General features: G+C 49.6%; 1 protein-coding gene across 4 annotated transcripts in view; it reads right to left on the bottom strand.

The window, feature by feature from the left end:
- Positions 1–4,907: 4,907 nt before the first annotated feature.
- Positions 4,908–27,547, bottom strand: part of ZBTB7C (zinc finger and BTB domain containing 7C) — a 149,109-nt gene continuing 126,469 nt past the window's right edge. For all 4 annotated transcript variants that reach the window (XM_053931647.1, XM_053931649.1, XM_053931650.1 and 1 more), the window contains 2 exons: positions 11,731–12,924; positions 4,908–6,229 (listed from right to left, as the gene is read on the bottom strand). In XM_053931647.1, the coding sequence (XP_053787622.1) occupies positions 5,593–6,229; positions 11,731–12,924 (1,831 nt within the window). In that variant the 3' untranslated portion in view covers positions 4,908–5,592. The remainder of the gene's footprint in view (positions 6,230–11,730; positions 12,925–27,547) is intronic.

Here is a 27,547-nt window from a genome sequence, read left to right as displayed (position 1 = left end):
GAGCTGGGAGGTGGGTCGGGCTCAGACTATATAGGGTGTATCTTCTACAAGAAGGCATTTTTCTCAGTTCTTCCCTTTTTTGTTTTTGGCTTGGAAAGAAACACAGGTGCACACAGTCAGAGGTACCAAAAGGCAATGGCAGATCTTACAAACCCAGCCACGGGTGACCTGCTGTCAAACGCAGCATTTTCTTAAAACGAGATGGTTGGGGTCTTGCTTCATGTACTCTCTTACCTTAAAAGTTCCTCTGCAACCACACAATAGTCCAGCTTCAGGGCACTGAGACTGTAAATAAAGCACTAATCCCCTCCAGAAAAGGAAGGGGGGCATAGCAGGTCCCAGGGTGGCTGCAGGCAGAGCACGAGTGGAGCAGAGACTGGGCAGAATCTGCAGCCTCACTGGTGCTGCCAGGAGTCCTGCTGACACATTCAAGTCTAAAACATTTTAGGCTGTACTTTGCGAAATTACTCCCTTTTATTTTTTTTTCCTGCAGGTGACTGCCAAATGGAAAAGCCTCTCACTTCCCAAACTGCAGGCTCCTTCTTCCCCTCTTAAAACACAAATACCTTTTTCTGTATGTAATTTCCTTCCACACAACGGCAGGAAGAGGCTCTTGCAATGCTCAGCAAAAGGGTTTCGAGCCCAGGGGAAGGGTTTGCCCATCCAGCTCCCTGCCACTCGTGCCAGGAGATGCTCCTGTGGCATCAACACCTGGTCCAAGCAAACGCTGCGTGCGCAGCATCACCCCAGTGCCGTTCCCCCTCCGCAGCCTGGGTGCTCCAGCAGATAACAGCAGCTGTTCAGGAGCAAGCATGTAGCCATATGTTGCTGCTAACAAGCATTTACTGAAGCTGGTTTCTTCCTGTGATTCCCATGTGTCTGATTAATGCACAGCTCCTCCGAGCGATTTTTAGATTTCTTTTTTCACCCTCCCCTTACAAATCTTTTTTGTTGTTCTCGTTGTTGCTGTGGCATTACAAGCAAACCAGAATGTGAGCATAAAATGGGGTTAAAAGCCACAGGAGCTGAAAAAAAGAAGTTATAGGTGTATTTAAATAGCTAAAAAGTAATTCACACAATTTTAATTTTGTGGGTATTTTTGTGCTCAGAAACACAGAGTTTATGGGCTGACCCTGGCACAGTCCTGCAGGCTCCAAGCACAGAGGAGCTGCTCAACAATCAACCACCTGCCCTGGGAAGGGGACTGGTATTTCTTTGTTCCCAAGTCACATTTCTGGATTCTGCCTGCAGATCTGGACCCTTGCCTGAGCACCTGATGCTGTGGAGTCCTTCTCTGAAGTGTAAAGGAAGGAAAATGACCTGTGGCTGTATGACCTTGGGAATTTTTACTGGGATTGCAGCAGGGTGTACGACCCATGAGCCTGAATCCCTGGTCCCCAGGCTTGGGATGCTTGACACGGACCTTTATTTCCCACAGTGTTCCCAGTTAAAACAGACTGGGAAGTAATCAAGCTGCCTGACCTGGGTGCCCGGGCTGTACCAGCATCCCATCCTCTTGGGAAAGGTTTTTCCAGGGACTGTCCCATGAGCTGAGCGGAGAGGAGGGAGCGGTGCTGGTGGGAACATCCCTCCCCGTGGTTGGCCTTATCTCAGTGAGCTATGGGAAAGCACAGCACGCTGGTAGGTAGCAGAGAGGTGCCCGAAGGTGATTCATCCCACCCCTGGGAGGTCCAGCGTGGGTGGGGTGAATCACCCTCCATCAGAACCTGCCTCCCACCAGAGCCAGGATGGCTTCAGAGGCGGGCTGGAAAACCACGTTGCAGGTTGCAGGACAACATGTAGGTGTCTCAATAGGCACAGGGTACCTGTTTACTTCACCTCCAAATGGCTGAACAATGTGGAATGTGTCCCACCGTTCCTAGCAGGAGCTTATCTTCCAGGCTTTTGCGCCTCATTCAAAAACAACAAAGGAATTCTGCAGTTATTGAGCAGCTACATGAATTACAGGGCTCATGTTTGTGTCACCTGTGTTCATATAATCATAGAATCATCAGAAGATTTGAGCTGGAAGGCTCCTTTAAGGGTTGTCCAGATCCACCCCCTGCCATGGGCAGGGACACCTTCCACTAGCCCAGGTTGCATCAAGCCCTGTCCAGTCTGGCCTTGGACACTCCCAGGGATCCAGGGGCAGCCACCATCTCTTTGGGCAACTTGTTTCAGTGTTTTGCCACCTTCACTGTAAAAAAGTTCTTCCTTCTATCTAGACCAAATCTCCTCTCTCAGTTTAAAACATCTCTTCTTGCTCTATCACAATAGACCCTGCTAATATGTTTGCCCCATCTTTTTCCTAAAATGCCTTTAGGCCCTGACAGAGGCTCTGAGCTCTCCCTGGAGCCTTCTCTTGTGCAGCTGAACAGCCCCAGCTCTGCCAGGCTGGCTCCAGAGCAGAGGGGCTCCAGCCCTGGCAGCAGCTCCGGGGCCTCCTCTGGGCTGGCTCCAGCAGCTCCACGTCCTTGTGCTGTTGGAGCCAGGGCTGGGGCAGCTCTGCAGGTGGGCTCTCAGCTGAGCACAGGGGCAGAGGGGCAGAATCCCCCCTGCCCTGCTGCCCCTGCTGCAACCAGGCCGTAGGAGCCAGGGTGAGATGAACCAGAAGCCACCACACCGTGAGCTGGGACAGAACCCGTGTCCCTCCAGGCTGAGGTTTGGCGCTCATTACACCCGTCCTGGTTGGGAAACGGGAGCGGATCCCCAGGAAGGCACCTTCACACTCAGCTGGGCTCCCATGCGGATACCTGTGGCCTGGACTCACCACACAACACCAAAACGGGAAGAAACAGGGTTTTCTCTAACCATCCCTCTACACCCCAAAAGATGATCACTGCCAGCACTCAGCTCCCTCCAGCCCTACCCAACCCAGCGCCAACGCGGGAAAATCAACCTTAACTCCATAATCGTCATCAGCATCGCAACACCAACAGCCCCTCGGGCTGGAGCCCATACCAGCTCAATCTTTAATTATTAAGTGATTACTCTGGCTTTCCAAAAGGCGTCAGGCAAACATCCACAGAGCTGAGGCCACACTGATGGCTGCGCTGGCAGCTCAACAACCGTGGTGGCTTTGCCTTCTCACCATGGCCACAGGCAAGAGAATCAAGTCCTGCTAATAATTTAAAAGCATCAATTAATACAGTTTAATAAATACATAAAATTATCTAGTCTCTTTTTTTCCCATCCGCATTTTAGCATCAATCAAAGTTAAGGGTGATTGTCCCGTGAGTAACTAAGGCAAATTTGTTTGTGTACGTGTGTGTTCCTCTCTACTTTTTTGTTTTGATTTTTTTTCCATTGTTTTGTACATAAAGCAATCACATAAAAATAGTTATAAATAGAAAAATTGCAAAGGTTTATCCCCACTTAGACATATAGGAAAAAAAAAAAAAAATAGAACCCAACCAACCTAACAAACAAACCGAGACAGAAAAAACACCTTGCTTCAAGTCCTTGCAGATCATACAGTACTCAGCATCTTTGGATATTTTACAACGACTCCAAATCGTAGACAAAAAAACACCTGAAGGAACCAATCATCTGCAAAATGTCGCTTGTTTAAGAAGTTGATGAGGATTAAAAAGAAAAAGTTTGATGCAGTTTTAAGAAGATTTCTTTTTCTTCTTACTTTCTTTTTTTTTTCTCTCCATTGACTTTTGTTGCACGTGGAGTCTTTATGGATTTCTTTTGGGAGGAGGAAGCCAAGTGTTGGGCAGTTCCTTGGGAGCATTCTGCTACGGGTGGTCTCAGAGCAGAAGCCCCTCAACCCTCCTGAGGGCTGTGGAACCCTTGACCTCCCTGTGTCCCCTTCCTTGCCTCTGGTGGGCCGATTCTCACCCAGCCACCGCGTCACTGATGGAAAAACCAAAAACCTCACGAACCCGCGGTCCTCGCATTCCCTTCGATTTTGCTGACGTTGAAAGGTCATAGTAAAAAGAGAAACAAAAAGCCCCAGTTTGTAACATTTACATTTCCAGCTGTTGGTTTCGTGTAAAACCACCACTGCAACCCACCTCAGCCAGTGGTGGAACTGGGAGATCCCACCATGTCTGCCTCCCACGGCTCATCCAGGAGGAGCCATCAGAGGCAGATGGCCACCAAAAGCCTTTGTCCTTCACAGCAGCTCATGGATTTGGGGCTGAAGGAGGTGGACAGGGTGATTCCAGCCAATCGGCCACTTTTTGTGCCCCGAAAGAATCACCAGATGGGGTGGCCAAGATGGGGTCTGCAGGGATGCTGGGGAGTCACCCCAAACCCGCTGGCCACCATGGGTGACCTTCAGCTAGGAGTACCCTGTCATATGTCACCACCTTCTCTTTTGAACCTGCTACAGCACTTCTACTTGCTGCCAAGTAGAAGATATCACCATCAAGACACCGGTAGTGAACTCCTTTTCCACAAAGATCCCTCCAGACAAGCAGCAGGGATATTTTCACACCCGATGTTTTTTTCCCACCAACACTGCAGATTTGGGGACACATGAGTGTTTTGTAAATTTTTCTCATCACTATCACATAAGAATTAGAGGGAATTAAGGACAGAACCCCAGACATTTCAGAATGGTCAGCGGCAGCGAATTCTGACTCTTTGGTTTGAAACGACTTTTTCATTTCAAAATTCCCACTGGTTCATTTTTTTAAAGCAAGGGTTTAGTAAAAGCTCAGTATTGAAACATTACTGATTCTTCCAAAACTTTTCCTTCACCTTTTCAAGCAACTGAAGTTAAAATACTCAAAATAGGCTTTGGTTCTCCTTTTGAAACTTTGAAATAGCTAAAGAACCAAAATAAGCAAAATCCCCCTTTTCCACCCAGCTTTGCGCTAGGTGTTCGATCTCCGTGGTTTTTTTTTTTTTTTTTTTTTTTTTTTTTTTTTTTTTTAATATTTTTAAAGTCCCAACTCATGCTGCAGATCTGGGCTTTTACCAGCCCTGTAAATCTGATACACTGCTGAGAAAGGCAGTGGCAAGTATTTTCCCTCTCTCCCTCTCCCAGCAAGGCTGCTAGACCTCCCCTTTATCCCTTGTAGAATAAATATTGTTGCCAGACATGGGAATTAATTAAGAAGAAAAGAAAACAAGAACAGAAAGAAAACAGAAAAGTCCTTTTGACCAAAAGGGCTAAGGAATGCAACATAACAAACCCAAGTCTGGACGGCTTGTCAGTGTCCAGTGAGCTCCGTGTGTGGGAAAATGGGGAACATTTCCCACAGAAAAGCCATCTCATGGTGATGGCTGAGCCCTGGACTAAGGCAAGTGACATTTTCGGGACTGTTGAAGAGAGCAGCAGTCCTGGCCTGGCCTTTCCAGATGGAGCTGTGAGTGGAGGGATGGGACAGTGAGTGCCTGACGGCCCCAAAGCCAAGTGCAGAGTCTAAAGTGCCGGTGGCCACGGGGCACAGCACCTGCCCATGCCCTGCTCGCCCCAGGGATGGCCCCGTGCCCCAAGCCCCATGGCAGGCCATGGCAGTGAGAGGACAAAGAGCTTCCCAGCAACCTGATGATGCAGAAGGGCAGGTGGGAGCCCAGGGGAGCGGGCTGCCTTGTTGGGATGGGAGCAGACGCATGGTGGGACCGGGCGCGGGTTTAGTTGCTGGCCTCTGAGATGGGAGCCACGTGGCCAAGCCCCGCCAAGCCACTGAAGCCTGTGCTCCAAGGGTCAGGGAGAGGGAAGAAGGGTTGGGCAGCGAGGTTTTCATTGTGGCCCAGGGCGAAGGCGAAGATGCCCGCGTTCCTCTCCATGTCCATCTGGGCCCGCCTGAAGAGCTTCATCTGGGTTTCTTCGATTTGGCTCTCCAGCTCCTGCAGGCTGAAGGGGGTCTTGGCCCCGCTCAGGAAGTGTTTGGGGCTGGGGCCGGGAAGGCACATGGCCGTGCTGCTGAGGTGGCTGCTCATCTCCTCCAGCGTGGGCGGCATCACGAAGCTGTTCTCCACGGGCGGGGCCCCGGGGGCGAAGAGCAGGCCGGCCGCCCGCCACGCCGCCGGCTTGCGGCCGCGCCGGGGCCGCGCGATGCGGCAGCTCTGGCGCTTGATGTGGCGGTGCAGGTGGTCGGAGCGGGTGAAGCTCTTGTAGCAGAACTCACACTGGTAGGGCCGGATGCCCGTGTGGATGCGCATGTGGTTCTTCAGGTCGTAGTTGTGCACGAACTTGGCGTTGCAGTGGATGCAGAGGTACGGCCGCTCCCCCGTGTGCTTCCGCATGTGGATTTTGAGCTTGTCCTGCCTGCAAAAGAAAAGGCGCTTGGTCAGGCGGTGCGGGCCGGAAGGGGTGTGGTTGGGATTGCTCTTTTTGGGGTTGGCTCCCTGGTTGGGATCAGGGGAGGAGCTGATGGGAAGGTGGGGAGCTCATCATGGGGCCTCTCCCAATGTATGGATGGTCTTGCAGGCTGATGTTTGCATCCGCCTCCTCCTTCCTGGGCACTAAAACATCATACACAGAAGAGCCCTTCATGTCAGGAATTTGCAACCCATCCTAGACAGTTCGAAACTTAAATTGGAGGGAAAAAAAAAAAAAGTCCCTGTAATAAGCCCAAAAAAACCCAGAATCATTAATGCTGAAGAAGACCTAAGATCATCAAGTCCAACCATAACTGCCAGTCAAGGTCACCACTAACCCATGTCCCCAAGTGCCACTTCCAGATGGCTTTTAAATCCCTCCAGGGATGGAGATTTCACTACTGCCTTGGGCAGCTGTGCCAGGGCTGGACAGCCCTTTCAGGGAAGATATTTTTCCTGATTTTCCAAGCTGAACCTTCTTCGGCACAACTTGAGGCTGTTCCCTCTTGTTCTGTCCCTTGTTCCCTGGGAGAAGAGCCTGACCCCCACTAGGCTACATCCTCCTTCCACGTACTTGTAAGAAGCAAGATTCTAAATATGGGAATATATCTATATATAACTAAATCTGAGATTATTAAATAAATACAGCCCTATTCCGACCCATAAATAAGGAAATCAGTTGGGGTTTGAGAGCCTGGCAATGCAGGACAGTACTGCTTAAATTCAGTCCCTCTTGGAGCCGACTTTCCTCTCCTTTTATTCTTGCACTGACCACATGGTGTCTCAGGAGCTTTCTTTTGGAGCAGGAGCATCACAGAGGGTGATGCTGCCAGAGGTGCAGCACCCAGGCACTCTGTCCTTCCCTGCCAGGGTCTCCAAGGCCAGCACACATCCAACAACCCACGCAGTCTGGAGAAGTTTCTTAAGTCCAGCCATGGAATAGCGTAATATCCATCCCAAAGGCACTTATTTACAAATATTTATATAGGCTTTTTTTAAGGGGAACATCTGAAAGCAAGAATATTTTCCCATATGGGCAATCCAATCACGACTTTCTTCCCCAAAAAATAAATGTTTCCTTCTGCAGCCAAAAACTGGAAAAAAACAAAATCACAGCTAAAAAAAGTGAAGCTGATGATGGCTCAACTGAGCTGAACACTGCTTCCTAGGTTGCACTAGTGGAGTTCAAGTAAAGAGCAAAGAGGGAAAATTCATATTGTTTTCCAGAATTATTTCAGTATGAACCCTCCAACATGCTGGTATTGAAACCAAAAATATGTAGAACATGTGGAATCATGTCACTATTAGATACAAAATATCTATTATACATTAGAGGAATGCCATATAAAACTATATGGCATATTTTAATATAAACAGTAAAGAATATACAATTTATTATTGTTTTAAAATAGAATTCTATTATAAATTACATAATGTAGGTATATATGACGATGATTTAATTTATATAACATAAAAACCACACAAAAAATCTGTTTCTTCGGGCAGGTCAAGCCCTCAAAACTTGCAAGGTGCTGCCTCTGAACTAGTTTTTGCCACCCACCCCACGTGTGCATAGTTAAACAGTTTTTGGTGACATGCCCAGCAGGACAGAGGTGTCGGCCACACCACGAGGAGTGCAGCTCTGGGCTGGGCATCCCTGCCCACCAGTCCCTCAGGTTCAAGGATGCACAGGAGTATCCCTAGCAGGAGAGTGACTTCTTCACCAGATGATGCTTTATTGCTCTTGGGAGACTGGTCCTGCACCGACAGATTTTTTTTTTAGGGACACATGAAAAAAGTCATCTCTCAGTCTCTGTGCCAAGCTCAGGGCAACTTCCCACTGTGGCATTTTTAAAGCTGGTGCTACCCCAAGGTTTTCACAAGGGCGCATTTTCTCTGGAAGGGCTGGAATCAGTGCTCAGCAGCAGACAAAGCAGCAGCGGGGAGAATTTCACCCCGAACGGCGAAGTCGCGCGCGGATGAGCGCGGGGGCTCGTACTGCAAAGCTGGGGGAAATGTTAATAAAAAGCAGAGCTGCCGAGCCCACCTATAATTTAATTTAAACCTCTGTAGGTAATGTTTAACCTAGCAGGATCGCTTTTCCTAATAAACACGCTGCGTGCCGGGACTGTATAATGTAAACACGGGCAAAGCTCTTTTCAGGCTATTACCCACCTCCGGCAGCAGACGGGGGGGAAACCCAATCCTCCCCGCCCCGGCAGCATCTCCGGGGAATGCAAGGGAGGTTTGTGGCTCCACCTGGAGCTGCTCAGAGGCTGGGGGGGGGGGGTGAGGTGCTCTGTGGTGAAGCACCCCGGAGGGGATGTGGCACGGGGAACACGGGGTTTGCGAGCTGGGAGCTGTGCTGGAGGCTCGCTCCGACGGAGATCCACACTCTGTGTGTGTGAATAACCTTAATGCAATTGCATTAGGAGAGCGATTAGGGCTCTGCGAGCTGTCACAACACAAATAATAGGAACAAATAATGTTAACCTTTCCAGCTGGAACAGTATCTCCTTGAGCACTCTGGGGTTGTCTTGGTGGAAAAGCTGAAATATTTGCAGCTTTCTCCGGCGTTCTAGCAGGGTGGAACAGCAGACTAGAAGCTGAGAGGCCTTTGTTTAAGGAAAAAATAATTAATGAGCCATTAAATGAAGTCCTGCTTCCTGCCATCAGATGTCCGTGGGCAGCAGGAGTGGCAGGTCCAGGTGCATGTAGGGTCCTTGCTGGGGGATGTGAGATCCCACTGATGTGGGGGAGGGATCTTCTGGGGAGGTTGGGGCACTCCTTACCCAGGGAAATATATCTTCTCCATTTCCCCAGCAGATTTTCACCTCCACAGTGCCTTAAATGCAGAAATAACACAAAGGACTGACTCATACTGAAATTCCATTTGGGAACCTCTGCTTCCCTGCACCCTCACTCCCAGGGGACGCCAAAAGGGACCATCTGAGCCTGCATCTCCCCAGTGAAGGCACTGTGGGTGCAAGCCCAATGCTTTCAGAAAGCATGGGATTCCTCCCCTCTGAGACCAAAACACATAATGCAAGTAAGTGGCAGCACTCAGGAAATCCCAGTAGAAATGTCCTTCTACATCTCAATCACTCCACATTTTAAGCAAAAAAAAACTCCAACTTTTTTTGCTTAAAACTATACTTTTTCCTAAAAGAGAGCTCTTACACCACAGTAATGATGGAAACGGCTAAGAAAGCCCCACCCCCAACAAAACCAATTAACTGCATGCTATTCAAAATCTTTCCAAACACATTTAAAAACAAATCAATATTTTAATGTATCTGCTTTGCTCAGGGTGTTAAAGAAGGAAAAGACCCTCCAGCACCCAGCTCTGCATGGGGTGGCCCACAAGACCAGTTTTCAACAGTGGTGTTGGGGGACTGCACTATTGGGTGAGTCCCATTTTTTTAATTTTTATTTTCCCCCTTGAATGAAGTCTCCCTACCCCTGTGCCCTGTATTTAGAAGCTGCTGAGCACATGGGGGATGTCAAAACTATCAGGTTTAGTCCCTGTATTAGTAATGGGTCATGCTAGACCAGCTCTGTTGTGGAGTTTTTAACCTCTACCACGCTGATACAACCTGTCTGGATTAGGCGTTGTGCCTCAGTTTCCCTGAACTAAGTGAACAATGCTGCCCTTGCCTGTAAAGGACTTCGGGAGCCCTCTGGGAGGGCTCAGCTCTGTTATTCCTGTTCCAGGGAAGATGTCAGTGATGGATCTAGCCAGGCTATTTCCTCATCAAAAATTAGCACCCGCAGCAGCACACGCAAGAGAGCGACAGGGACCACAGGATGGGGCTGGCCAGGCCGTCCCTCCAGTCCGAGAGGCCACCACACCCACGGGGCTGAACCCACCCCACAGAGACAACAGCCCAGTGCTAACCTGGGGATGCAGCACCAGCAGGAGCCAGATCCAAATTCCTGCAGGCAGGAATTATCACCATGCAGTCGCCTTTCCCCTGCAAATACTGGGCTGAGCTGGCACACGCTGCACATGCCCGCCCGAGGCACGATGCTCCCCGCATTATAATATGGTGTCTGCTGTGTTAATGGAGGGGAGCATGGAAATTTATTTTCAGGTCAAACTCTCATCATCTGCATATCTTCCATTCGAATATTATCATAGGGACAGGAGAAGAAAAGACAGGCTGAATGCAGGAGCACCCCAGGTGTCTGGCCATTGTCAGGAGCTCGCCTCTGCCTACTGTGCAGATTATTTTCCTCTGGTTTTCTCACCCCAGCTTAATAGGGCTCTCTCTCTCTCACATGCAGCCAGGAGCTGAAATTCCATGCTCTTGTCAGAAAGCTTTATTATTATGGTAAAGATTGTTCTCATTAGATATTAATTATACTCAGCAAGAGCAGGTCCAGGAATCTATTTGTCTCCACTCACCGATTAAATTTGCCCAGCTTTGCAGAGCATGGTTTCAGGCTGGAACATTAGATTTGCACAGCTAAATACAACTTGGCAAGAGAAGTTACAGCTGCCCCATCTCTGGAAGTGTCCCAGGCTAGGCTGGACAGTGATGGGAGCAACCTGGGATAGTGGATAGTGTCCCTGCTCACGGCAGGGGGTGGAACTGGATGAACTCTAAAGTCATTTCCAACCAAAACCATTCCATGATTCTGTGAGTCCAACTGCTCCCTCAGTCCACCAAATCATGAACCAGGTGTCACATCTACACATCTTTTAAATCCCTTCAGGGATGGGGACATCTCCACTGCCCTGGACAGACTGCTACAGTGCTTTTGCATGAAGAAATTGCTCCTAATATCCAATCTTGAGGATGTTTCCCCTTATCCTGTCATTTTTTACTTTGGGGAAGAGACTGAGACCCCAACTGCACTACTAAGACACAATAATTAGGGCCGCTCCAGCCCCAGAAAGCCCAGAAAGCCCAGATATTGTCAAGTCCAAACGTGTGCAACTTGGTTATGGTCTACACTGACGCCAAAATGTGCAAACCCAAACTAATTACATCCTGTGGCTAAATGGCCCTCCCAACTCTGTGCATCTCTCAGCACATTAGAGATGAAGCGTCCTTGGCTGTTTGACCATCTGTTTTCCAGCTCACTCTGGTCCCACTGTGGTGAACTATGGTGGGGTTGAAAATATCCTGTTACTTATTTAAGATTTTGTCCAGCGAGGGGACGGATCCAGTGAGCTGTGGATGTCATCCACAACCCACAAAAATCAGTAGTTTCTTTTTCTTCCTCCACCCTCCCTTCCTCCCTTTTTTTTTTTTTTTTTTTTTTTTTTTTTTTCCAAAGGGACAGAGATCATGCCCTGCTTTCTTCCCTACTTTTATTTTGGGACAAAAACTCTGGTGAGTTTTCTCTGATGAGCAGCTGAGAAATCAGTCATGGGTTATGATGTGGCCCCTCCAGCCGCCACCCCACTCCCCACACACGGCAGAGGTGACCAGCACACACCTGGTAAAGCGAACTTCACAGATATTGCACATATAAGGCTTCTCCCCCGTGTGGGTCCTCATGTGCCTGGGCAGCTTGCCAGCTCCCATGATGACTTTGTTACAGATGGGACACTGCTGGGATGCCTTGGGCTTTATTTTCCTCTCTTCCTCCAGGGGCCACGGGGGAAAAACTCCTCCAAACTGGGTAGCACTTAGGAAATTGAGATAAGCGCTATAGTCAGTCTCTGCCTTAATATGCCCTAAGGGAGCTGCTGGGGCGTTGGCAAACATGTCCTTGAAGAAGTCATTAGGGAAAGGAGGTGGAGGCAGGTCTTCCTTCTCCTCCTCTTCCTTGATCTTCCTCTTTTTGATCACCAGATCCAAGGGGCCGTTGTCTACTTGTGACTCCTCAAGCTGGGAGAAGGAGTTAAAGTCGCCATTCCACAGGTGGGGGAAGAAGCTGGGGGTGAAAGGAGACAGAGCTGGCCTCCGTTCTGGGATGTTTGCCTTAGGGTACAAGTTTTCACTCAGCAAGGACTCTATGGAGAAGTCTCGTATCATGCCCAAGTGTCCAGAGGAGTTACTGGCTGGGAAGTGATTTGGAAAATCTTTAGGTGCTTCTGTATAAGCTTCTTCAGTAAGATCGGACTCAGAAGGGCTTTGGTGGCAGCTTACTTCTTGTACGTCACCTAGGTTCTCCTGATTGACAAAATCTTCCACTTCCTCCTCCTCCTCTTCCTCCTCATCTTCATCTTCGTCTTCATCGTCATCGTCGTCCTCTTTGTCATCCTCCTCCTCGGCCTCTCTGTCGGGCTCCATAATTTCAAGGCATACATTGATGATGCTCTGGATCTCCAGCATCTTGGCGGCGCTGAGGATGTGCTTGACGTTTGAGGTGGTGATGGTGAGGGTTGAGGTGTAGGCGAACTCGAGGATGGCAGAAAGTGCTTCAGGCTTGACAAAGTCAATCTCGTAAACATAGGGCTGGTCTGTTAAAGTGCCGGTAGTGAAGAGTTTTTTGAAGTACTTGCTGCAGGCAGCCAGGACGGAGCGGTGGGTGCGGTACTCCTGGTCCTGGACGATGAGGATGACATCGCAGAGGAGCCCGTCGTGCCGCTGCTCGTTTAAACCACACAGGACCTCGCTGCTGTGGTTCGGGAATGGGATCCCGATAAGATCTTCAATGCCATTGGCCATATTCTCATTTAGTGCCCTAGGACAAAGCACCAACAGCACAGCGTTAGCAGGGGATTCCCAACTGATAATGCCAAAACGATGCCGCCTTCTCCCGGGGTCCTTCCCTCCTCTACCTCACCTGCCATCACCTCCTGCCTGCACTGTCTCAGTGCGTCTCTAGGCCATCTTCAGCTCCTTCCAGATCCTCTGTGATTGAACCTCTGCTTCTCTCCCCACCTTCTCATCTCCTTCTTTGTCCTCATCCTTCTCAATTCCCACCCTGTTCACCTTTTCACAATCACCACAAGCTCCCTCTTCTCTTTCACACCTCTCCCCCAGGAAACTTGTGCAATGACTCCCTCCCCATCACATTTCTTCTACATCCTCCTGGAGCCAGCACTGTTCCAGGCACATGTTGGATTTGCCCTGCCAGGAGCTACGTGGGGAAAGTGTGATGCTGTATTGCTTCACACTGCCAAGAGCCAACACCTACACTGCTTGAACGAGATGAGCCAGGGAGTGCCCATCTCATCCACGTGATTGGTTTTGGGGCTGGTACACCTGGGAGGGTCACGCCTTCCTGCTGCAGCAGGAGAGCGATCCTTACGGATCTTCAGTTCTACTCCATGCCTGGAAGCTATGACATATCACCTCACATGGGGATAAGCCACGTAGGAATGTCTCCCTGAGGGATCTGGGAATGGGGAGGAAAGCAAGGATTCGTGTCACGGTGTATGCCTAAACACTCAGAGGAAGACCACCAGGTAGCAAGGACCTGACCCACCTTCATGACACAGATTGTAGTCTGCTATCTCTTCCCATGAGCTGAGCTCTCTCCATTCCCAATCCTGCTTGGACTTGTCAGCACGGTATCAAAAATGCCCTGTGCATCTGGCAGACATCTTACCCTGCTAGAGCAGCTTTAGCTTCAAAGGAAAACTCGGAAGCAAAAAACCCACACCCAAGAGGAAAACCTGATTTTTTTTTTTTTTTTTTGGGGCCATTTTTTAATCTGTAAGATGTTTCCTCTTTCACATGGCTCCAGCAGCCCTTCCACATGAGAAATCCCAGGAAAGGAAAGCTATTTCCTCCAGCAGGTGACGAATACATTAATCCCCTTACAGACAGAATACATCAAACAGACAGAATAACTTTGAATACACTAACCCTTGGAAACCCCCAGGACACAGAGCATGTGTTCATGCAGTGTCACCTCCACCAGCCCCGGCCCTGCTGCAGGTAGACACTTGGTTCACAGCCAAGGGACAGAGCAGTTAATCTCCCAGAGAACTCAGGGCACGTGAAAGCAAAACTGCAGCCCCACTCCATCCCTTCTGCAAGGCTGACACCACCAGGCAGGTTCCCCAATTCCACACCATGCCACCTCTGCAGCTCTCCTGGGATCCACTGCCATGTCCTGGCTATCCTTCCCTGCTCAGTTTCTGGCTCTGCTGATTCCAAACCTCCTTCAAAACCACCAGCGGGTGACCTGGTTTACTTCAGCTGGCTCCCACCCTCCCTCAGCTGCCTCGGGGATGGAAAGAGCATGGTCTGATGGAGGCTGTCCATGAAAACCTGTACTTCACCTCGGCCAGCAACCCTTGGGGAAGCCTGGGGGGGGGGGCTGTAGAGGGGATCAGACTCTGCAGGAAACGTTCCCGTGGGAAAAGGAACGCTGTCTCCCTTTTCCTCCCTCCACAGGGAGACCTTGCAGGTATCTCCCCCACACATAACCAGCACTGCCAAAAAACGGGTGTGTGGGAGCCAGAGAGTGAAGGTCTCGGGGGATGGCGCAGCCTAGAGGGAGGTGATGGGCCACAGGCCTGTGGGGAGCACAGGGATGGGGGACAGCTGTCCATGCTCAGTGAAGCCTCACAGGGGCTGGAGGGCAGCCCCAGCCACGGGAAGCCCTCTCCAGCCAGCTCCCCTAGCCCAGAGCTGGGCAGGAATTACACCCAGCTCCGGCCACCGACGTTTTCAGTGGAGGGAGGATGCTCCAGCCCTGCATCCCATGGTGTGCCCATTACCTCCACGCTAATTACGTCTGTTGTCTGAAACAAATTGATTCATTACAGTGTGCTGTGCTTAACCATGTTAACCAGCAACGCTCCTCTGCGATCCCGACCAGCTCTGTATCAAATCCTCCTTGAAAATCACCGATAAATGACAGTAAATCTAATACCTTCTCCAAGTGGAGTGTAAGATAATAAATAACCCCTGAGCCAGGGAAGAAAAGACAGCTTCCTTTCTAGGGCTTTGTATCTCGAATAATAAGCGTGAGCAATTAAATTTCTATTGCTGTTTTTATCATCTACTCGTTTATTTTTGTTTGGAAGGAGCCTGAGTGTTAAAGGAGCTTCTTGCATGAAGGAACGTGTCTTCCCATTTTCATCTTTCACTGCCAGATCACCCTAAGTGGCAAAAATCAGAACAGCAGAATATTAGACTACCCTGAGAAATGTTTTTATAGAGGTTTTTTTCTGGACACTAAGCTTTATTCTCCCTAATTAGTGGATAATTTACTCAACAGCAAGAAAAATTAGAATTGGGAGATTGGGGTGTGATTATATACGTAGTTACATATAATTTATATGCATAGAATATATTTTTAAAATTACGGGGTTTTAGTGGAAATTAGCTATTTTTCCTTTCTTATCCCTCCCTGGTCCTCCTGAGATGTGGTTCTGTTAACTGCAGCATTTAGGCCAGCCGATAACTTTACAGGATGCTGGCAAAATTGAAGGTGATTCATGTCATTTAAACCGGGGGTGAGGGGGGAGAGGGAGAGAAACAGCCCATTCATTTGCATGCATTTGCATTTTTTAAACTCTCAGGGTGGTTTGACAGCTCTGGAGCTCAGCGAGCTTGAGAAATGACCTTATGGTTCCCATGCCCCCGGGGAGGTTGATGGCCAGAGGCTGGAAGTGTGCTGAGGCTGACGTTTTCCTTCCTTCCCCTCCCTCCTCTCCCTCCGCCTGCACTCCCCCCTTCCCATCCCCAAGCCAAGGGTGGGGTCCTCAATAATAACAGGCTTAAAAATAGCATCTGATGGTGACAAATGTCACCAGTGCATGCACACACACACAGACACACACACACACACACAGAGGCAAATGCTGAGCAGATGACACGGAGTTAAACAGCAAAATCCCATTTTATAACAGAAAATTACAGCATTGTTAAAATAAACTGGAGGGAGATGGTGGAAAGGGTGGAGGGCACCTAAAATAAACGTATTCTGCAGATGACGTTGTGAAACATTGCATTTATGGTCATACTTAAAACTCATTCATTACTTTCTTGCCAGGAAAAGCCCCACTTATAAAAAAAATGATGGTGGGATACTGGACTGCTTCCCCCACGTTCTGCCAACAGATTTAGACACATGAAGCTGCAACAGGAAAAAAAGAGGGATTGGGGGAGCTAAGCTTTGTCCTCTTTTTGGGTGAAAAATGCCAGACACAAGCCAGGGACTATAGCAATACCATAAACCACCTGCAATGTGCACTGCCTGGGTGACCCAAAGCTCATCCAAGCACTCTGCTGGTCAAAACCTCCTTTTATTAATTTATTTTTTTTTAATAATCTTTTTTTTTTTCTCCAACCTCCTTCACTATAATACTGAAGGATCTCAGCATCTCCAAACCAGCAACGTAAAACTGAAATATCAGAGAGAGGCGAAGTGCAGATTTTAGCACCCGCGGTAAGTAAAAACCAGAAGTACACTCAATAGATTATAAAGACGTATGCACAGAAAATAGATAAAGCAAACTTGTATTGCCTCTGCTTGTTTGTAGGGGTGGAAATGGAGCACTGGCACAGCTCGGAGCAGCCCTGGAAGGATGTGCCAGCCCTGGGGAGGGACAGGGTCCTGCCCCTGGGTCTCAGCGTGGCTCAGTGGCAGGAGCAAGAGACCTGTGACCTGTGAGGGCTCTTCACCAGCACTTCCCTTTCCCATCTCCCTCCTCACCCCCGGTGGCAACGCCCTGAAAAGCCGAGCCCTTGGAGGAGATAAAGGCTGCCAGGGAGAGCCCAGGCTTGTGCAACGTGTGGCTGCTGGTTCAGGGCTGTGTCAGGGACGGGGGACGTCCCCTTCCCGTCCACGGGGACAGCGCTTCACACCCTGAGTCCTGGCTGGGAGATGGCCATTTTGGCTTTTAATTGTATGTTGGCACGCAAAATAATTGCTGTAGCACACAGCGTTTCAATATTTTAATACTCTAATATTTTAATATATTAATATTCCGGTACATTAATATTTTATTATTTGTACATTTTAGATATTTATAATTTTGCATTAATATTGTATATATTCATATTTTATGTGTTTTTATTTTGTATTTTGATTATTTGCATTGAGATTTTTCTGAGCATCTCCCTTTAAAATGTGCACTGCTTGGCCTTCTCTTTGCTATGATTTTCCCTCAGGAAAATGCTGGCTCCTGACTGTGTTTCTTTTTTCTGTGCCTACAGTGACTCTGTGTGGGAGCACCCCCCCCCCCAAGATATGGGGGTGCCCCAGGGCAAGCAGGGGATGCAAAGCAGCTGCCCCCCCATGCCAGGCTCATTCTGCATTCAGCACAGTGGAGGAAGGAGCCTCAGGCTCTGGCTGATCTCTGCCTGCTCCTGGTGTCAAAATGTCATTTTTCCAGGCAAAACAAGGTGTCTCCAGTTCTTCCCTTCACCCAACCTGTGTGTGTAGAGGGATTCAGGGTGCAAGGCCAGGGGCAAAGCTTGGGGTTGAACATCCCTGACCACTGCTCCCCCATCCCCACCAGCTACTGGCCCCCCACTCCTGAACATCCCTCGGTCCTCGCTGACACAAAACCCCTGGAGGAATTCCAGCTTTTCCCCTGAAGCATGAGACCACCCAGCAAAGCATCCCAGAGGTGTCAGAACCAGGCTCTGGGGTGCTGAGCATGCCAGGCCACCCCAGGCTGCTGACCCTGTCAGGAGAGGGAGTCAGAGAACCACAGAATGAATCTCAGAATGGTTTGGGTTGGAAGGGACCTTAATGCTCATCTCCTTCCACCCCCTGCCACGGGCAGGGACACCTTCCACTCTCCCAGGCTGCTCCAAGCCCTGTCTAACCTGGCCCTGAACGCTTCTAAGGACGGGAGAGTCAGCAGATCTCAACACCTTTTCTCACCCTGATTTATTTTCTAGCACCACCTCCCCGGCCTGGGGCACTCAGCACCCCGAGGCTCAGATGCTTTGGCTCCGCTGCTCTGCTACCTGCACCTCTTTCCCAATCCCTGCTCCAGGCTGCAGGAGTGGAGGCAGCAGCCAGGGTGGGCTGGCTGCTCTCACTCTGCATCCACCCATGGCCTCGTCTGTGCAGACCTGCCTGCTGCATCCATCAGCCCATAAATATACGTGGGTTATTTATTTTTTTTTCCCCCAGTTTTATTTGTGTCTCTTCATAATGAGGCAATTAAGATGTGCATGTGAGATCACCGTAATCTGTCAAAATATTACAGCTACTTTCACTGGGGTATGCTGGGCAGTGATTGAGCACTCCTGCTACTGTTACTTGGTGGAAAAACACTGGCACAAGGTGCCCAGAGCAGCTGTGGCTGCCCCTGGATCCTTGGGAGTGCCCAGGGCCAGGTTGGACAGGGCTTGGGGCAACCTGGGATAGTGGCAGGTGTCCCTGCCCATGGCATGGGTCTTGGACACAATGGTCACTTCAAACTCAAACCAAACTCTATTCTGGTGGCATAGGGATGCTGAGGCTCTGTTCCTGCATCCACAACCTTGAGCAAGTCCCTTGTGCAAATGTCCCTGTGCAAAGCCACCCACACTGACACCCCATTCACAGCCAGCCCCACAGGGACAACTGCCCTGGCCAAGCACTTCACTCCAATTGGGATGACCAAGAAAGACTTCAAATGCCTATTTGAAGGCAAGCGGAGAGGTAGGATTTCCTTTTAGTTTGAAAAATAAGGAAGGTGAAAAACCTAAAAAGGGTAAATATTGCCTTTATATTTATTCCTTACTATGGGGGCACACCTCCCCTCTGAACATCTTGTCTCCAGAAGAACATGTTATTAAACCACCCACCCCAGCAGCAAGCGTTTCTGCCCTCCAGCAGGAAGGTGGGGCAGAGAGCTCCTTGCCTTTCAATCACTTCCCTGGGATGCCTGGAACGATGAGGAAAACGTGGCGACATCGACCTCTGCCTCCCTCACAAGGAAATCACCACGGTTCTGAGGGACACCACCCACTCTGCAACCACACAGACCCAAAGGTGGTTCTGTGTGAGGGAAATCACCGGGGTTCTGAGGGACACCACCCCCTCTGAAGACCCAAAGGTGGTTCTGTGTGAGGGAAATCTCCGGGGTTCTGAGGGACACCACCCCCTCTGCAGACCCAAAGGTGGTTCTGTGTGAGGGAACCACCTCACAGCAACACCACCAGAGTTTTACTACTCTGGGAACTGCAACCAGTCTGGGAGACATGGGGTTTAGCTGGGAAAGGTTGGGGTGTTCAGCTTTTAATTGAGTTTATCCACACAGAAATGAAGGTCTCGCTGAAAACTCATGGCTTTTGCTTGTATCTGGACAGAGCAGAAGAGGGAAGATGTTTCCAAAGCGATGGTTTGGCAAGGAAGGATGCACAGAAGGTGGCATTCTCCTTGGAAGAAGCTCGCTGGCAGCACGGATGGGGAGGAAGCCCCGTGGGTGGGTGCAGAGGTGGCATCACCCCACAGGTCTCCCGACAAAGGAGCAGCTCTGCAAATGGAACGGGTCATCACAGTTTAAAGGGATGCTCTGTGGGACACAGAGTCCAGCAGAGTCACCACGATGCTGACACAGATGGAGACCTCCCTCTGATGCCAGGAGAACAGTGGCCAAGGAGCACAGCCCTCCACAGGATACGTGAGATGGAAAAGCCCCCTAAGTCGAGCATGGTTTGATCACATAATTAAAGTGGTTAGGCTTCAGGGAGTGAAATCACAGGAGTGACCTTCACCCTGGTATTTCTTCATTACTTACCAGACTTGTCAGAATTCAGACTAATCTCTGAACAAAATCCTTGGGCATACAAGGATTCATCCTTACCAACATCTGGCTGGCAAGTTGAGCCCATGTGAACTATTTATATTTGCACACACTATATAAAACTGACCTTTTTTTCAGCTGGAACTACCAGTTTCCTATAAGTAGCCCACAAAAAAAGAGCCATATTCACTGAAGTCTCATCAAGGAGTCCAAAATAAAAGGTGCTTTAGAAACATCTCCAGAGTTTCCAGTGATCCCGAGAACAACCCTTTCTCTCCCCAGTTTCCAAAATCCATGCAGGAGTTTATCCAAACAAGCAGATCTGGGGCACATCAGTACTGGAGATCTGCTGGATATCTCTGGTACAACATCACTTGGGAAGCTCCACAGGGACTGTTTGCTTAGGAAGGTGGTGACAGGTGCCACTCACTTGCTCACCAGGATGTGGAGGCCAAAGCAGCTTCTGTGCCCTGTGTGAATCCCTCCCAGGGAATTTTTAAACACTCCCTACACACCACAGCAAATATACGCCTGTGAACAAATCCATCCCTGCAGGTTGACTCCAGCTACCCAGAGCCTACATGGAGTATTCTGTACTTCATCAACTTTGTTTACATACAGATATGATCTGGCAAAATTGCAAATTATGAATCAAATCACCCCTCAGCGTGCTGAACAGTTGGGTGCTGCTGGTTGTAATGGGAATTTGCTGCTGCTCCATGGCCACCAGGACCTGATCCCGGTCCATATAACGCTAGATTTTCTGTCCTCAGTTCCTCTCTGGGGAGGAACTTGTGGCTCAAGTTGAGCTCTTGGGTGGCACATGGTGATGAACAGGTTGAGCTCATGGCAAGGCGCTGGAACCACCTGATCTTTAAGGTCCCTTCCAACCCAAACCATTCTGTGATTCTATGATCTATCACCAAGTCCCATGCCTCTCCTGTTTCCTTGGAACCAATTCTCAGCCCCAGATAAACACCAACACGAGCCCTGTCAGGGCCAGAATAGAATTCAGTGCCCGCTGTAATTGGAGGGCCATGTTTTCACTTTGCTTTCCCTTTCCCAGCTTCTTTAAATTGCCTGTCACACTGCCCAGTTTCAGAATTTCTATAAAGCTCCAAAATCAGGAGCTCCAGGTCACTTCTGGGTGGCAGCTTGATGAAGTCGGCGTGCTGCATGACAAATGCCATCTGATGTGCCATGCAGGCCTTGGCAAAGGGGCATCCTGGTGATAAATGGTCAAATAAACATCAACAATTAGTGGAGCTACATCAAAGGCACCACCTGGCTCCAGATGGTGTTTTGAGGGCTTCATCCACACACAGAGCAGGGGCAAATTAATTAACCACAGCATCTAGGCAGGTACCAGAGAGAAGACTTTTATAGAGTGGTCACATCTGACATCACAGTCTTTTCTTGCAGCCTTGTCCCCCCATTCAAGCATTTCCTTGGAGGTCTGGAGCTTGAGGGGATGGTGCTCTAGGCATCATCTTCCTACTGCTCCCCTCTGCTGAGGCTTCAGAGGGTGCTGCAAGGCTGAAGATGCTCAAGATCCTTTTTTATTTTCCTTGAAACCCTTAGTGGGCCCTGTCTACACAGCTCTGTGCAGCCTTGATGGTGTCCTGGCCATGCTCAGTACGATGTTGCTGGTACAGCCAATGATGCTGGGTGAGTGTCTCCCCCCCACCCAAATCTATATGCACACACTCAAAACATGTGTGGGAGGGGGGAATATGCTAAGTGAAACAGGAGACTTTCCAGGCATCCTCTGCAGCCACCCCACTCTCCTGGAAACTCATTCACACCTCAAGTGACACGCTCCCCCTCCCACACCAACAAAATGAGGAAGAAAAGAGAGAGCAAGAGGAAAATCCCCACCAGAGGCATGCCCATTCAGGGTCTGGCTGAACATCAGGTTGCTGGTCTGCCCAGCAGCTCTGGCATGAGACAGATGAAGGTCCATGAGGTATGTGACGTTGCTGGTGGCATTTCTGCCCATGTGTGTGCAGGCACTCTCCTCCAACACCTTCCCATTGCACCCAGACCCTGCTACAGGGAGTGACATAGGATATATATACACATATATATAGGATACATCCCTATTAGCACGCAACATTACAATCCAATGAGCACATCAGTGGTAGGTACCTCCTTCCAGCATGGCCTTAAAAATAGCCAAAAAAGCCATTTCCTCCCATTCTGAACCCTCCTGGGAAAACACGCCAGCCCCTTCACTCTCTCTCGTCCTGTTCTTCTTCAGAGCCAGAAAAAGGAAAAGAAATTTTTAAAAAAGGCTCCTATTGAATGGCCTGTGCACACTGGGTGGGTTTGCTTCCTGACCAAAAAAAAAAAAAAAAAAAACAAAAAAAAACCTAAAAAAAAAAAAAAAAAAGAAAAACCAACCAACCAACCACAGCGGAAAAATGTGCCCAGCTTAACCATGGAAAACTGGTTTGGCTGGCGTCCCTCCGGAGTGGACAGGATTGCGAGGGACTTGGACTCGGAGCCGGGTGAGGCTGTCACCAGCCTGCATGAAAACACAGCTCCAAAATAAATACATTTTTTTGAGGGCTCCGAAAAAGCAGAGCACGAAGGATGGGGATCCGGCTTCCCCTTCTTTTCTCCCCCCCCCGCCCCGACCTCACCCCCAGAGAGAAAGCCACCAACGAACGGGAGGACTTTGGGAATAAAAATAAAAGGGTCAGAGCGCTCGCACATTAAATCAGAAGCAGATGTGTGCCTGCTCGCCAGCCTGAGTCACCGCGGGAGGGTGGGGAAGGGGGGGTTATCGCTATTTTGGTGCTGGGTGTGGGGTACAGAAAACAATGTGAGGAGAAGGCGGTGCAGTGTTTGAGCAGGCTTAATATCGGCTTGGGAGCAGGTACAGGCAGGCTCCAGCAGCGGTGGGGTGGGAAGCTCGGCTCGGCTGTGGCATCGGCAGCAGCTGCGCCCCATCCCCCTGCCGGGGCAGGACTGCTCCTCCAGACCCTGCCCAGGCTCCCTGGCAGCATCACTGGGCATCCCCAGTGGCACACATCCCTTTTTGGGGGGGGGTTTCTTGCTGATGTCCCAGTATCAACCCTCCAGGAGGAGCACCCAATCATCCCCATGAGCTGGCCGAGACGCTGCCAGGCCTGGGGTGTCTCCAGACTCACAGCAAGGCAGAGGCAGGAGCTTTGTCCTCTCTCTCAGGAGGACAACCTCGGCAGCTCAGCACCTCTCTTAAAGTCCTACTTGCTTTGGGCCAAGCCCCATAACACGAGCTCGGCTTCTCCTTTCAGCTCCCACTGTGCCCTGTGCTGCTGACACCGTGTTGCCGTTCATTAGGCTCATAAATCCCACAGGTATTTAGGAGAAAGGTATCTCAGATTGGTCTACTTAACTCTGGCATAACTCAAAATATTCTATTCCTGCTTGGCTCTCATGAGAGCCCTTGCAGCCTCATTGGTTTGTAATTGCCATTTCAGTCCTGGAGCTCTAAACACACGAGCTCCCGTGCTGTGGCTGGGCCGGAAGAGTTCCCACATAGACATGAGGTGGATTTTGGAGAGGCGTGTTCATGGAAGGTGCCTCTGCAGATGGCAATACAGCTTGCAAAGACACAGCCCCTCCAGCACCACCACCCCATCATCTGCACCACGGGCAGAACGATAGTCCTGGGCTTGTATGGTGGTGTCAAAGTCAAACCAAACGCAGGGTGAAAATTCAGGGCCCTGGTTCAGAGAAGAGACCAAACAGGCACAGATGTTACCTGTGAGTGTCTCCTCTGAGTCACCTACAGGCCCTGCCACACTGGAGGGGGGAGTCAGGCAGAGTGGGTGAATATTGCATCTCCCCATCCTTTGCTGCCCTGAAGAGGAGCTTCACAAGATGCTCCAATCCATGGAAACAAGAAGCGACGGCTTTAAATGGAAAGGGTGGAGATTCAGACTAGCTAGGAGGAAGAAAATCTTATGATGAGGTTGGTAAAACATGGGCACAGGTTGCCCAGAGAAGCTGTGGATGCCTCATCCCTGGAAACATTAGGACTTGGAGCAACCCAGTTTAGTGGAAGATGTCCCTGCCCAGGGCAGGGGCCTGGAATGAGATGACCTTCAAAAGTCATTTCTAACCCAAGCCATCTGATGATTCTGTGGTCCTATGACCATTTTTTATGCAAGCCAACATTGTCCTGGCCACGCTGAAGCCCCAGTGAGATGCATCACATCCCTAACTCTTGAGCTGGGCATTTCTAGTGGAAATACTGCCAGGTTTCAGCACAGGATGGTCAGGGAAAGGAGATGAGACTTTCATCCAGACTTTTTATATGTAAACCAACCATCTAATGAGCTCTCTGAAGACCACACAGGTAATATATGAGCTTAACCTTATAGCATGGCCCAAGCACCAGATATCCAGAGGTAACTCCCTGTCTTCCAGGGATGATTTAATCCAGCTCTCAAGGTTACAGAGCAATTTAACTGAAGATCTGGGGTCAGATTCAGATTTCATTTTTATCTCAGCTCCTTCTGTGTGCCAAGTCCCTGGTTTCTCTGCCAACCTGGTTGCAAGCTAAACAGCAGCTGAGTCCTCAGCTCTTGCAAAGCCTCACCCGCCTGAGCAATCCGTGCGATCTGGCGGGGCCCACCCATGCCCAGCTTGGTAAATATAGTCAAAGCTGGTAGAGAACCAACAGAAGAAAAAACATTTGAACTCTCCCTGGAAGAAGAAAAAGAAAAATATCCACTGCTTAGATGTTTTGCTCAAACATATGGAAAAAAAAAAAAAATACTGACAATCAATGGGATTAATTTTTTTAACTGACACTTCTGCAAGCAAGAAGGGGGTCTGCAGGATCAGGTCCCTCAGCAGGCAAGTCCTATGTCCCAGCTGACTCTTTGCACATGCCAGCTCACAGTCTGATCTGATTTAAACCAGCTGAGTTGTAAATGAGGCTTATAATGGAATTGGCAAATGACCCTTCAATACAGCATCACAAACCGACAGCACTCAAAAATAACCAGGGGTCGAGTCGGGACTCAGCTCTCTGCCAAGGGTGAGTGCAGGATCTCGGATGCACCATGCCACAGGCTACCAAAGACCCCAAGAAAGCAGGGAGAACTCCCAGCCTCTCCCTGCTTTAGAGGGGTGACCCTTCCAAAACAACAACAAAACAACAACAACAAAAAAAAAAAAACAAAATAGGGGAAAGGAGGAGAAAATGCAGCCCTGACATGTGGAGAGAGACAGTCTTGCCTGTTTGTGTTGGCCTATACTGAACTCCAGGCAGTTTCCAACTGGAGCCCAGAAATGCTGATGGTGTTTGGAGTCTGTCTGCATCCCTCCCATGACGTGAAGAGGCATTCAGGATGATGGGCTAGGATGTTGGTATTTTTTTTTCCCCTAACAACTATATTTACTGTTACATTTTGAACTCCCCATGCTGTCATTACAATGTCAGATGAAATTACATGTGTGATAACCATAACATCGACACATGCACAAGTTCACAGAGGCTTTACAAGGAAACAGCTTCAAGGGAAGAGGGAAGCTGCTCACATGCCTCAGCTCAAAGGGGATGTCCAAAGGAGTCACTGAATTACAGGGCACTGCCTGCAGTCTCAACTTGGCCTTGCTGGAACTGAATTGAACATTTTTTGGGGGGCTTTTCTGGGTAAAATGTATTCCTATTTATCCTGGTGTAATTCTGGCTTGACTCCAGGGATATAACTGATCTTGTTCTGGATTTGCACCAGCACAAAGAGGATGAGGATGTTACAGTGGTCTGCAGGACAGACTTGCAGAGTAATCTGAATTTCACTGGGATTCTGTGCTGGAGCCACTGTGAAGGTCACAAATCCTAGAATGGTTTGGAGGGACCTTAAAGCTCATCCAGTTCCAAGCCCTGCCATGGGCAGGGACACCTTCCCCTAGACCAGGTTGCTCCAGGGGCCATCCAAAATGATCTGGACCACTTCCAGGGATGGGATATGGACGTGCAGAATGAAGATAGCTACACCACTGAAAAACCATCTTTTATCAAGGCACATTATCCCCTTTCACACATAAGCCCCCTACAGAGCACTTCAAGACTGAGGAGAGATGCTCTCTTCTGACCCAACATGTGCTAGAGCCATAAGAAAGGAACCCCAGCTTGTCATCCACTACTAGGCCAGAGGTAACTGCTCCACAAGGCTCAGCCTTTAAGGTGTTAAGAAAATCCCAATTTCTGCTAGGCAAAAACCAGCAATCAGATTTCTTCCAACCTGGTATGGGCAGCTGGGTGAAGAGAACTTGGCTGGTGCTCCTGGAGTATGGTTCCAGCATCAAACTCCAGAAGAGAGGCATATCTTCCTGTGGCACAGCTGGGTGCATAAGGCAACATCTGTACAGCGCTGACTGCATCTGCTTAGGGGGAAATGGTACAAGTCTGACTAGGCTGGTCCAGTTAAAGTGCTACAGCTTCCAGAGAAACCAACAGGATGCTATAGATCAACCTTGCAGTGCATTGTGACACATTGAGACAGACTGAGAGAGCTGGGGATGTTTGGCCTGGAGAAGAGAAGGCTCCAGGGAGAGCTCAGAGCCCCTGCCAGGGCCTCAAGGGGCTCCAGGAGAGCTGCACAGGGACTGGGGACAAGGCATGCAGGGACAGCACACAGGCAATGGCTTCCCCTGCCAGAGGGCAGGCACAGGTGGGATGTTGGGAACTGGGAATTGCTGGCTGGGAGGGTGGGCAGGCCCTGGCACAGGGTGCCCAGAGCAGCTGTGGCTGCCCCTGGGTCCCTGGAAGTGTCCAAGGCCAGGCTGGACAGGGCTTGGAGAAGCCTGGGATAGTGGACATAAGCACATGGCAGGGGGGGGTAGAATCAGCATATCCCACCCAAATTCTTCAGTGATACCCACACCTCTGGATGTTTTGGCTCTCAGCTCCTATACAGATTATCTTATGGAGCAGCTGCTTTGCTCTTGCTTTCTTACACCAAGAAGAAGAAAAAAAAAACCCAAAACAACCAGACAGAAGACCAACACCAAGGACGTGTGGGCTGGAAAAGGGCACTGCACGTGCGTGGGGAACACATGGCTGCTTCTTTGTACTCTTCCCAGGGTGCAGGTTTGATTCACCTCCTGAGCAAAGGACTGGAGGACGTTTGTGGTTAGGCAATGTTCTGAAGAGCAACAGCACACATGTGGAACCAATCACATTATCCTAGGACCTACTTTTTTGTCCTGGGTGGGAAAGCACCAGCTTTTCACCCCGCTTTGCCTGCCATCTCACTGTCTGTGCTTTGCATCTCCCTCCACAGCACAAATACGACAGCCCCTGGTTAAATATATCGCAGTGGTTACTCTCCAGGAGAGGAAAGCTCCTCAGGTAAGGGGCCACAATAAAACCAGACACTTGGAAGCATCTACCTCCCCCTTCACCCACCCCACCTCCCACCTGTGGATCTCTCTAACCTACATGATGTTCCATATATCCATCACACGAATGGAATACCCCTCGCAGCACATTCATTTCTACCCTCCCCTGTTTGTCCACGAAGACGCACGACCAAAAGGGGCGTGGAAACAACCTCTTGCATGGTTTTAAGTGTACAGATATGTATATTTTTGTTCACCCAGTCCTTCCCAGGGATGGGCAGGAGCCCAGCAGCTTGCTCACACCACACTTCA

Source organism: Vidua chalybeata, chromosome Z (assembly GCF_026979565.1).
Source record: "Vidua chalybeata isolate OUT-0048 chromosome Z, bVidCha1 merged haplotype, whole genome shotgun sequence".
Lineage (NCBI taxonomy): Eukaryota > Metazoa > Chordata > Aves > Passeriformes > Viduidae > Vidua > Vidua chalybeata.
Note: the sequence above shows the minus strand (reverse complement) of the source record. Positions and strands in the feature narration are given on the sequence as shown.